This window comes from Rhineura floridana, chromosome 2, assembly GCF_030035675.1.
Source record: "Rhineura floridana isolate rRhiFlo1 chromosome 2, rRhiFlo1.hap2, whole genome shotgun sequence".
Lineage (NCBI taxonomy): Eukaryota > Metazoa > Chordata > Lepidosauria > Squamata > Rhineuridae > Rhineura > Rhineura floridana.
In genome coordinates this window covers 100,057,043-100,069,695 of record NC_084481.1, presented here as the reverse complement: position 1 = coordinate 100,069,695, position 12,653 = coordinate 100,057,043, and the positions used below count along the sequence as shown (strand labels likewise).

At 43.7% G+C, this 12,653-nt stretch overlaps 1 protein-coding gene across 3 annotated transcripts; it reads right to left on the bottom strand.

Annotated features, from left to right (window-relative positions):
• Positions 1 to 1,047: 1,047 nt before the first annotated feature.
• Positions 1,048 to 12,383, bottom strand: TMEM109 (transmembrane protein 109). 3 transcript variants are annotated; one of them, XM_061609770.1, is made up of 4 exons: positions 12,254 to 12,383; positions 5,196 to 5,464; positions 3,439 to 3,541; positions 1,048 to 2,353 (listed from the first exon to the last, which is right to left on the bottom strand). In XM_061609770.1, the coding sequence occupies exons 2-4, from the start codon at positions 5,430 to 5,432 to the stop codon at positions 1,971 to 1,973; spliced, it is 723 nt and encodes a 240-aa protein (XP_061465754.1). In that variant the 5' UTR covers positions 5,433 to 5,464; positions 12,254 to 12,383; the 3' UTR covers positions 1,048 to 1,970. The 3 variants fall into 3 exon arrangements, with proteins under 3 accessions (XP_061465754.1, XP_061465752.1, XP_061465753.1); XM_061609768.1 differs by lacking the exon at positions 12,254 to 12,383 and adding an exon at positions 6,684 to 6,889; XM_061609769.1 differs by lacking the exon at positions 12,254 to 12,383 and adding an exon at positions 6,050 to 6,248.
• Between the last annotated feature and the right edge of the window lie 270 nt (positions 12,384 to 12,653).

Below are 12,653 nucleotides of genomic sequence, written 5' to 3'. Positions count from 1 at the left end.
AATGTGCAGGCTATGCCAACATGTGGCACAACAGTCATGCTGCTACCCCACCATGTTCAAGTCTTAAGGCATCAGTGTATACAGACATTTTAGTGCATCAGAGGCTGCAAAGGAGTCAGCCGGCAGTCAGGAATGTGGTAAAGTGATTATGAGACTCCTTCACTACAGGCAGCTCATATACTTTCAGCTACATTGCAGTATGATATGAACTCTGAAAATGCACATTTAGAATAAGGCTGGAATCTTATGGAAACCTATTTAGATGCAAGTGCCACTGAACATGCATAGGATCAGACTGCAAGACAGACAGCCAGACAAACAGAGATATTTTTAAAATATTGCCAAATTGCCAGGTCAACCAGGAACATCTTCCTCGTCTTTTAGAAATCCTTGCCAAGGGCTTATATTGGCCTACCTCAGGGGTTGCTCAAGTAGCAGCCACAGGTACAGTGACAACTTTGAGGTTTTTCCCTGGCACCCATGAAGCTTCCAAGCCCCTGTCCCACAGTCATTGCCCCCTTAGTCATGGTGGGGTTGGCTACCTTTGTCTTCCTTGAAAAGTACATCAAGCTTTAGGAAGAGAAATGCTGAAATCAACTTTGTTTTTCAAGGCTAATTCAACTGGATCTGACATTTACTCAGACCCCTTGGAAAGGCAGTAGTGCATGGTTGCTTTCTCTTACTGTGTTTCTGGGAGGGGGCTGATCAGGAAGAGGGAAAAAGAGAAGTGACCAGAGGGGGTAGAACCCACAGAACTTGCTAAAAAAATTGGTTTTAATATGTTTAATGGTGGTTGTGTTTAATATATTTTAAAGTCTGTGTTTATGATGTTTTAAAGTGTTTTAGTGCTTTTGTTTGCTGCCCTGGGCTCCTACTGGGAGAAAGGGTCGGATATGAATCAAATAAATAAAAATCCAAATGTGCCCATGAGCCTAAAAAGGTTGGCAATCCGTGGCCTAACTATCCGCAAACTAATCATATCAGATTGTGCATCATCTCTCTTCATAAAAGGATGAACTGAATGAGAGACAACCCAAGCAAGGAGAAAATGATTAAATAGACTTTATTTGGAAGAGTATAACAAAATACTCCATTTGCTTAAAATTGGCAGTTTAAAAATATATATATAAATATTGGCAACAGATATGTGGCTAACATCACCAAGTAAGTTATGCCTCCTTCCCAAAACAAGCAGAAAAAGTACTTGAGTCTGAGCTTGTTATTCCATTTGCTAGTGGTACAAATTCAGTCTGGAGGGAAGAGCTATGACCATTCATTTGTCTATAGCTTTTTTCTGCTCAGGACAGGCAGATGAACACTACCAGCCATGATACTATCAGGCTCCCTTATGCAGAACTAGCATAAGAAAACTGTGTGGCCTTGGTTCTACATGAGCATCTTTGGCTTATAAGGAGCTAGGACTGAAACACCCTCTCCCAACACAACATCTTAATTTCCTCCGTTGTAATCACAAGCATAGCAGGTCATCACTTTAGCTTTCGTGTAGGCACCTGGCTTTAGTCAGCTATACAAATTGGCTTGCTGGTGCAACATCTTAACCCAAGATCCTCAGACATGCAGCACTGCAGGAAAAAATACTTTAAAAAATATGTTTAAGAGTGAACAACACCCTCACTCCGCCACCAGGCTCATCATCTAGGAGGAAGATGGCAGGTTGAGGTCTAGAAGAAAAGGGCATGAAAAAATCCAAAACAAAGCACAAGACAAGGAAAACAAGAACGGAGAGAGTGCTTTTAACAGGTCACCGGAGTGAGAAGTGGGAAGTTACACTATCTCAGATTCATCCATTCTCCTGAACAGAAGTTCCCTTTAGTATTTATATGCTCCTCCATAGCTATGAATGAAAGAGTCACCTGAGAGCATCAACAGTCAAAGAATCATGGAGTACATGAAGAAAGTAAGAAATCTGCCCCTTCGGGAAGGTACATGGACATTACTAGGCCCCCACTTCATTCTTCATCCAGGTGCTTGGCAGACCGCCTCTGCCTGCGCTGCAGTTCCTCCACTTGGCGCTCCAAGCTGTGCACTTTGGCTTCAAGCTGTGCCCCTGAGCGGTTTGACCCACTCAGCCAACCCAGTAGGACATACAGCGTAAGTAAGACCAGCAGAAGCAAAGTTTGCACTGAACGGTCAGGTACGGCAGTGACAATAAACATAAAGCAGGCCCCAAAGAGGACCACCTTGAGGCCCCACATGATGCGGCTCAAGATGGCAAGCAGCAGTCTCAGCAACAGCGACAACACCCAATAGCCAATCAGAGCAGCCAGGCCCCAGAGCAGCACCGTCTGCACCTGGTCAGGGTTTAGCTTCAGGAACTGAGTTGCATGCTCCCCTGGAACACAAAGGAGAAAGGCAAAAGATTTATATAAGTACTCAACCCAGTGTGGCACTACAACATGTCAGTACTACGGCAAGTTGCAAAGAAGCATCACTACGTGCTGGAAGGAAACATCCTCCTACAATGGATCAGGACAGACTCTGCTACTAGGCATAAGACAGTGGAAGCCTTTGGACAGTGTCTCAAAGAAAAACAAGCACAGTGAACTGCTGTAGTGCCAGTATCAAAGGAAGAAACTCCTTTGTCCAAGCAAACCCATTCTTCCTGGGGCATGGCACTGCTAAATTCCAGTGTGTGTAGAGACTAAGGGCTGGCTCATACACTTTGTAGCAGCAGATCTGTATTTACCACTAAATATATCTAACCAATGCTAGACCAAGCTATTTAAAAGAGGCTACGTAGGCCAAAATACATTAGAATTTTATTAATTGGTTTTGAACAATATTTTCTGAACACCTTTTTACAGCCTTCATTTCACTTTTGATGTTGTTACCTTTTTTTAAAAAAAACCAGAGTAGTATTGAAAACTTTAACCCATTGGCCCTGAAAATCAGTTCTATAAACGTAGGTAGATCCATGGCCGGAATCCGAGAAGCCACTTCTGGATGCTTAGTGGGATTTGAATCTGAACAACGTTATCTGTCATAACACATCAGCCATGACCACAAACACTATTTGAAAAGTCCCATCAGGTTCAAAAGCAGCTGGCTATGTTGCACGGACCTTATGCACGAGAAACACAAACCCTTCTTGGGCAAATATGTGTAATATGCTGTATTTCTTGGCTAAGAATAAAAATTAATAAATTTACAAAGCATCATGGGTTTAATTGGATTCCTATATGTTGATCCCAGCCTTGCCCCCATCCCTCCAACACTGACAAAAGTCTAACATCACAAGCCTCTGCTTGTTTACTTGGAAGGCAGTCCCAGTGAGTTCAACAGGATAAGTATGCATGCAAAAACTTGCAGCCTAGATTACTTTTGCTTTAGAGATGAGTAAGCGGGCAGAAGGGATTGAATGTGCTACATCCTTTGGAGTCCCATTCTTTCTGCCCAGCCCATCTCTTGGTCACTTACCAGCCATTCCAAAGGAAGTAAGGAACTGCCCTGCAATTCGAGCCACAACAAATAACGCTGAAGAGATCCCACTGGACACAATCCAGACCAGGGAAGAGATGTGCTGCAAGGAGAGCAGATATGCACACATGGGATTTTTCTATTTGCCCCAGTTCCAACTCTCAGAACTCAGAAGGGTTTTTCACAGAATCCATTAACTTTTAGCTAACAATCTGTAGGACACTATAGCTCCCTTACCTGTTGAAGTGAGTAGGGATTAAATAAAAAGCACAAGATGTCAGTGTAAAGATCTAACAAGGGGATACATCACAGTCCTGTAGATGTGAATGGAAACCATAAGATGTTAAAATCCTCGCTCTCCAAAAGAGTAGATGGAAACTTATGCTAAGTACTTTGAACAGAAGGGAATTCTGCCTGGTACTGTGTGAGGCCCAATGATAAGCATGTGGTTGTTGCCAAAAATATCGAAGAACTGACATAAAGGAAGCAGACTGGTACTGCCAGGGAGGCTTCTGCAGTATGAGGCTTCCATCAGTGACAGCTTGTTCAGAAAGACATGGGACATTTATAACACATGACCCTGCATTCACGCACTGATCACAAGAAGGGGTCTTCACATAATCATGAGGGAGAGGAGGCCCACTCTTAAGGTCACGTGGCTTCCTACCCACCCACCCCCATGTTCACACATCAAGCATTGATTTGTGCAAGAAGGAAGCACATGCATGTCATATTCCGTGGAATTGGAACCCTAGACAAATCAGGATTCCCATCCCACAGAGGTTTCTCCAGCACAACACAGCAGGGCCAAGGAAGCCACATGGCCACGGGAACAGGACCAGAAGTGCTGTGTGGAGATCCTGTTGTATGGAATACACTGTGTGGCTATGGTCTGACATTCACTGAAGATTTGCAACAGCATGCAATGAATAGGAGAGAGGTACTGGAAGCTTCAGTACTCAAAGGTTTTAAAACCTTACTGAGAATATACTCTCAGAATATTGAAGCACTTCATTTGACTTTGTTTGGAAGACCTTTTACATTTTAAGCTGAACGCTGTAGTACTAAAATTTAAATAAGGAATGCAACAAAGGCCTTGTAGACAGTAAAATAGCTACTGAGGAACCAAAAATGTTACTGACAGCTTTTACTGAATGAAGTGAACTTCTGCAACTGAATACAGGATTGTTTGATTGTATACTGTTGCTTCCCCGGTTTTTATTGAAGTAGATTTAAAACACTATATCCGCATTGTGTCTATTTTATAGAATGTTGTTTGGGATATTACTAAATAGTACTTACAAAGGCTGTACTAGAGATAGCTAAACATATGTCACCAGGTATACAGAAGTGCAGTACAGAACAGATTCTAGGACCTTTGTCTGAGGAAAACTGGACAAAGTCAGTATTGTCTTAGACTGCAAGTGGTGCAACTCTCTTTGGACCCATACCAATTCAGAATGAAGCTATAGGATTCATTTGTGGCACATGTGTCTTCCTGTTCAAACTCCCAGCACAAAATAAACTAGCATGTCAAGACAAAACTCTAACATGTTAGCTTCCACAGACATGGGTTTTTTTCCTCCACACAGCAAGACATTTTATCATATCACCTGCACCTGCATTCTGAAGTGATCCAATCCAGGGAGAACTGTTCCATACACTTTTTTCTAAACATGTAGAGCTTAACTCACATTTGTGCGCCTCCTAGCTTTCTGTCACAGATACAAGAAAACAACTGATATAAACTTTTGTACCTCATTCAACATTATGAAGTTCTCTTGCCCAATCAAACTCTCCATGGTCTCCCTCATGGCACGAGTCACTTGGGATAAAAAGTCAGGTCTGACATGCTTCTCCCACTTTGGCTCATTCCGGCGGTGCTGGGCACTGGTTGTACCCACATGAAAGAACATGAGCAGTGTCATAATGGCCAGGACTGATTGTAGCAAGTGCTGGCGGCAGCTCCGTAAGGCAAGGTCCCATCGCATCATCTCTCCAATTCTTGTCTTCACACCCAGTTTCTCTGGAAATAGAATTCAAAATAGCAGAGACCCCTAAAGGCATCTTGATCTGGTTCTATTACAGGAAATCTTACTAAGGAATGACAAGCAGGTGGATGACATTCCTGCCACGCAAATGTATACAATCTCTCCTCTAAACCAATTAGATGGAACTGGTAATTCTATTGTCTCATTCCAGATTCTTCGTTAGCAAGTAAAAAGGACTGTGTACACAAACAGAAAGTTAAGAGTTCACCCAAGATAGGATGAGCCTGTACTAAGTGCATGCAGCAAGCCAGGCTGTGTTGCACAACAGTAATTAGTTACTGCAGAGAGCAGAGAAAGAAAAGCATAGACTCCTGTAAAAATATTAAGCAGGGGTGGGGCAGATTTTGTTGGGCTCCAACTCCCATCTCGCTCAGCCAATATGACTAATGGCCAGGGATCATGGAAGTTCTACTCTAGAAACATTTGGAGGACTACCGATCCCTCCTGCCTCCCCCTCCCCCCGGCGTGTAGAATCTGCAGATACAGCAGCTCTCTTTAGGAACGTTAACAAAAGCTAGAGATTTGGAACCAGCTTAATTCTCAGCTTCTGTCGACCCAACCTGAGTAGTTTTTCTAGCAGCACATCCTGAGGAGGAAGCAAATGAAGAAGGGAGCCTCTTTAGCAAACTTAGGACTGGTCTGGGCTCACAATATTGCGTGAGAACCTTAAATACAGGGCCACGCTACGGTCTCCACTCTCGCAGGACAAAAACAATACACGGATGTAACCCTCCCGTCCCAAAACCAGACCAAGCATCACACAATCCCCTCCCCGGCACTTGTTATTTTCCCACTTTCTGAAGCCCCTCCCTAGTCCAACTTTTTTTTTTGCTATAAACATTTCTGCGCTGCCTTTCAGGACAGCTCTTCTAAGATGGCTTACATGTATGACACAGAAGGTAAAACCAGAACACCTCACCCCAATAAAACAAAATCATTAAAAACTAGAGCTTGGAAAAGTTACTTTTTTTGAACTACAACTTCCATCAGCCCAATCCAGTGGCCATGCTGACTGGGGCTGATGGGAGTTGTAGTTTGGAAAAAAAAAGTAACTATTCCAAGCTCTGTTAAAAACAGTCGAAAAAGTTTCACGGCCCAGCAAAGACTTCTAAAACGCTAATGAAAACAGTCAAGTAGAATCCATTTACTAGGATTTTTAAAAAATCATTCAGCAACCCTAATTTCCCCCAGCACCTGTTATAGAAGCACTGATCGTCTCCTGCCCCCAGCCTTGAAGCCGTTAAATTGCACGAAGAGGCGGCAGCTAGTTGCTCCAAAACTCCTAAACCTCAAATGATCCGTATTAAGCTTCCCATGAGCAGCACATTCAGATGCTACACGAGATGTTTGACGAGGCCAACGCGCATAACCGAGGCTTATGATTGGTCACTGCCGCTGAGAAAAGCGGGGCGGACGCCTACATGTGGCCTGAAGGGGGAAGTGTGGAAGCGCCTGGCTCCAGCATGAGTTTAATTAGTGCTCTAAATCTCAGTCTCTATGGCGAAATTCAAATCCGGCTCCAAGTCTAGTCACTCTCTGGGAAATGCAGTCCAAAACCCGAGAAAGAAGCTTCAAGTTCTATGCAGGAGCGTACTGGGACATGCAGTTCTTAAAAATATCTATGTTTTTTATTAAAAATGAAGACTTTTCATAGGAAAGAAAAAGGATAAACAAACATTTCAGCCATAGAGATAACGAAGCTTTGCTTTTATGTCTGTTTCCAATGAGAGCCCCTCTCCCTGCAACATTGCATCATGACCATTCCAAGTACAATCAGACTTGAGGGTCATTAATGGAAAGTTGCAATTTTCATTCATTCGGTGGTGCCACCTTCAGACTCACTGGTATAAAACTTTAGATAAATATAAACTGTTGGATAGTATTCAATTAACAGGCATGACTAACTTAGATTCATTAATTTCAGTGGGTCTACTCTGACTGAGGCTAGTATTGAATACCACCAATTAGGAACATAGGAAGCTACCTTATATCGAGTCAGACGCTGAAGTTTCTCAGTTCCCAGTTCCTTATTTGCATGAAAGTTCAAAACACTAAAAAAGAAGGAAACTTGACAGCTACAGCAACTTCAAGCCAAAGTTAACATGTCTCTGAACCCCAAAATATATGTTGGGGTACCCTGTATGATATATTGCTGTGATTTGGGGATGCTCCCCATCAAGAATAACAATAAATTTATTCAATCAAAGTAATCAGGCTTCTGAAATTGTCAAAAATGGATAATGATGTCATAAAATCATAAAAAATAAGTAACTGGGGGTGCCCACTTTGCTCTGGGCCAGGACAAATCATACACCCCAGGAAAGGAGAGGGTGTCCTCTATGAGATGCCACTGCGTCCCACCTGGCCCAGGGCATCTGCTGGGTGCAGGGCACGGATAAGGGCATCTACGCACAACCAAAATGGACAAAAAGATGCAGAAAAAAATAAGAAACTGGGGGTACGCACCCCACAATTGGCTCTGGGCCAGGACAAATCATACACCCCAGGAAAGGAGAGGGTGTCCTCTATGAGATGCCAGTGCATCCCGCCTGGCCCAGGGCATCTGTTGGGTACAGGGCATTAATAACTGCACCTATGCACAACCAAAATGGACAAAAACATGCATAAATAAATAAGAAACTGGGGGTACCTGTTATATAAATTTGTATAGATATTAGCAGAGATTGTCAATAGTCTGAGATACTGTGTGCCAGTGTGTGCGTTTACCTAAGAAAGCAGGCTTTTACCCTGCATTGAGATCAGTGAGACTTAAGACTTAGTAAAATAAGAAAAGCTACTTTATAGAAATACATAGTAGATAGAAAGGCATATTATTATTATTATTATTATTATTATTAACTTTATTTATACCCCACCATTTTTCCAAATTGAAACTCACGGCAGCTTCCAGATAAAAGACACATACAATTAAAAACCTATCAAAAATAAAATTGTATTTATTTATTTAATTAAGCTTATATACCGCCCGACTAGCAACAGCTCTCTGGGCGGTGAACATTAAAAATACAATAAAAATAACACAAAACTGTACAGTCTAAAATCAAAATATAATAATTTACAATTAACAGGAATTAAAATGCCTCAGAGAAGAGAAAGGTTTTAACCTGGCGCCGAAAAGATGATAGTGTCGGCGCCAGGTGCACCTCCTCGGGGAGACCATTCCATAGTTCGGGGGCCACAACTGAGAAGGCCCTAGATCTTGTCACCACTCTCCGGGCTTCCCTATGAGTCAGAACCCGGAGGAGGGCCTTCGTAGTAGACCGTAGTGTACGGGCTGGTTCATATCGGGAGAGGCGTTCCGACAGATATCGTGGTCCCGCGCCGTATAAGGCTTTATAGGTAAGTACCAACACTTTGAATCTGGCCCGGAAGCATATTGGAAGCCAGTGCAAACGGGCTAGCACAGGTGTTATATGCTCAGACCGCTTAGTTCTTGTTAGTAGTCTGGCTGCCGCATTTTGCACTAGCTGTAGCTTCCGAATCGTCTTCAAGGGTAGCCCTACGTAAAGCGCATTGCAGTAGTCCAGACGCGAGGTTACCATAGCATGTACCACTGATGCATATAATACATAAATATTAGTTAGCAAAATTAGTTAGTTAGTTAAAAAGCATATAATACATAAATAAGTATAAACAGATATAATTAAAAAATGAACTCTAGTTTAAAATAGCATTAAATTGTTTCTAATAATTAAAAACCATAATCATGAAATCAGAATAATTAAAAAATAAACTGGCAAGAACAATATAACATCCTTTTGGGCCTATCCTTGGCCACCTTCGGAATCAAAGGCTAGCTGAAATAAGTAAGTTTTTAACTGTCGACGAAAGGACTGCAGGGAAGGGGTCATTCTTCTCTCCCTAGAGAGGGAATTCCAAAGCCTAGGGGCCACCACCGAGAAGGCCCTATCTCGTATTCCCACTAGTTGTACTAGTGCGGATGTAGGTATTGAAAGAAGAGTCTCTCCTGAAGATCTCAGGGTCTGGGCAGGCACATAGAGGGTGATGCGATCTGACAAATAGCCTGGACCCAAGCCGTATAGGGTTTTATAGGTCAGCACCAGCACTTTGAATTGTGTCTGGAAACAAACTGGCAGCCAGTGAAGCTTTTTTAACAGGGGAGTTGTATGGTCCCTGTAATCAGCCCCAGTTAACATTCTGGCTGCAGCACGTTGTACCAACTGAAGTTTCCGAGCAGTCTTCAGAGGCAGCCCCACGTAGAGCGCGTTACAGTAATCTAAACGGGATGTGACTAAGGCATGTGTCACCATGGTCAAATCGGACAGGTCAAGGAATGGGCGCAGTTGGCGCACTAATCTCAAATGTGCCAAAGCCCTCCTGGCCACTGCAGAAACCTGGGAATCCAAATTTAAAGCTGAATCCAGGAGGATACCCAAACTGCGAACCTGTGTCTTCAGGGGGAGTATAACCCCATCCAGCACAGGCTGTATCCCTATTCCCTGATCTGCCTTACGACTGACCAGGAGCACCTCTGTCTTGTCTGGATTAAGCTTCAATTTGTTCACCCTCATCCAATCCACCACTGACGCCAGACACCGGTTTAAAACCAAGACAGCTTCCTTGGAAGAAGGTGGAAAGGAGAAATAGAGTTGGGTGTCATCAGCGTACTGGTGGCACCAAACTCCAAACACCCGAACAACCTCTCCCAGCGGTTTCATGTAGATGTTAAATAACATAGGGGACAAAACTGAGCCCTGAGGGACTCCACAGGCCAGCAGCCAAGGAGTCGAACAGGAGTCCCCCAATACCACCTTCTGGGTTCGCCCCTCCAGGAAGGATCGGAGCCACTGCAAAACAGTGCCCCCAAGTCCCATCCCAGCTACGCTGGGTATCTAGGTATCTAGTTCTAACTAACTAAGTTGGAGGCGCAACACCCAGATTTGGGAGTTGCCCTCATTGCTCAGGAGAGAGCTAGCAGAGACAAAGGTGTCTCCTCTCTCTCGGACAGTCGGGAAAAAAGAGGAATGGAACGGGCGGAAGGAGGAGGGGCAGATAAGCTCCCTAAGACATATCAGTCTTGACGGAAGGAAGTCAGTCAGAGCATCACAGGTAAAGGTAGTCAAGCCTATCCATCTGGAGGACCCTAACTCTATCTCCCTTCTGGAACATAAACAAAAGAACAAAACAGGAGTTGCTCTTGCCCCACTTCCAACAGTACCCACCCGAAAATCTGCTCTGGGCTAAGACAAAGCATACACCCCAGGAAAGGGGAGGGTATCCTCTTTCCTATCTACTATGTATTTCTATAAATAAAGTAGCTTTTCTTATTTTACTAAGTCTTAAGTCTCAGTGATCCTAATGCAGGGTAAAAGCCTGCCACATAGGTAAACGCACACACTGGCACACACACATCTCAGACCGCTGACAATCTCTGCAAATTTACATAACAGGCACCCCCAGTTACTTATTTTTTCCTGCCTTTTTTTCTATTTTGGTTGTGCATAGATGCCCTTATCCGTGCCCTGCACTCAGCAGATGCCCTGGGCCAGGTGGGAAGCAGTGGCATCTCATAGAGGACACCCTCCCCTTTCCTGGGGTGTATGATTTGTCCTGGTCTGGAGAAGATTTTGGGGTGGGTACCCCCAGTTACTTATTTTTTCCTGTGTGTTTTTGTCTAATTTGGTCGTGCGTAAATGCCCTTATTCATGTCCTGCGCCCAGCAGATGCCCTGGACCAGGTGGGAAGCACTGGCATCTTGTAGAGGACACCCTTTCCTGGGGTGTATGATTTGTCCTGGCCCACAGCCAATTGTGGGGTGGGCACCCGCAGTTACTTTTTTCTGCATGCTTTTTTCTATTTTGGTTTTACATAGATGCCCTTATCTGTGCCCTGCACCCAGCAGAAACTCTGGGCCAGACAGGAAGTAGTGACATCTTGTAGAGGACACCCTCCCCTTTCCTGGAGTGTATGATGTGTCCTGGCCCAGAGCAGATTTTGGGGTGGGCACCCTCAGTTACTTATTTGTTATGATTATGCATTGATGACAGTTTGAGATGCCTGATGATTTTGACTGAATAAATTTAATTGTTATTCTTGATGGGGACTCCCCCGATCACAGCGATATATCACACAGGGTACTCCAACATATATTTTGGCTTTGGCTTGAAGTAGCTGTAGCTGTCAACTTTTCTTCTTTTTTAGTGTTTTGAACTTTCAAGCAACTAAGGAACTGGGAACGAGGAACTTACTTCAGTGTCGTGTCTCCCAGCCTGGAGACGTCGTGGGTTGAACCTGAGACATTCTGCATGCAAAGCAGATGCTCTACCACTGACCTACGGCCCTTCCCCATCTTCATACGAAACATCAGTGTTCCTTAACACATTTCTTTTCTCCCTGAGGCGTAAGCGACAGCTTCCCATATAAAATCATGAGGGGATCCTAGATTTTAGGGTAAGTAGCTGTAATTAATAAGGGGTTAAAGCAAAGAGAGCAGTTTCCTAACTCGGATCTTATAGGTATGAATATCTATGAAAGGTATGATCTGTTCACGTTAATTTTTGAATTGTCTTCTATAGTTACTCCGCTAAAGAAAAAAGCCCATTTTCCCCATAATAGGGAATAGGCTACGGCGCACAGTGAGCGATTTACGACACTTCTGAAGCGCAGTCCTCTATATTACGAGTCTCAGAGATGGAATAGAGACTGGCTTGAATTTTTAGCCAAACATCCCCCTTCCATCACACACATCAGACTGCAGTAATCTTGTTAAATTGCACCCTCACCATCTCCTCAGCCCACATCCAACGTTCAATTGCCTTGTACTCAGTTGTCTTTCCATGCAAACACGTTTCACTTCTAAATACTTGAACAAAATAGGTATTATCCTCACGATATAGAGTTAGAAAGAGAAGTAACTGCTCGATTTATTACTGTAACCTTCCACGTCTAGGTGGATATGCTAACATTCTGAATTTGTTTTCATCAATTTTGCCGCGAGGGAGAGGGGGAGGCTTCAAAATGAACCCGGAAGTGCGCATCTGAACCGATGAACTTTTTAACTCTATGCTCAAACTAACACGATTCTCCAGTTCAAATGTATGCTGGGGGTTGTAGATGATCACGGTATTACAGCCCTCCGGATACGGAAGTTGCTGATCTTTCCAGGACCGTTAACCCTTGTAC

Bases quoted from the DNA above. Each gene is read 5' to 3' on its own strand.
- TMEM109 (XM_061609770.1), bottom strand. From the start codon at position 5,432: ATGATGCGATGGGACCTTGCCTTACGGAGCTGCCGCCAGCACTTGCTA. The intron at 3,542-5,195 runs GTACAAAAGTTT...CTCTCCTTGCAG, and splicing joins ACTTCATAATGTTGAATGAG to CACATCTCTTCCCTGGTCTG. The intron at 2,354-3,438 runs GTAAGTGACCAA...TTTGTGTTCCAG, and splicing joins TACTTCCTTTGGAATGGCTG to GGGAGCATGCAACTCAGTTC.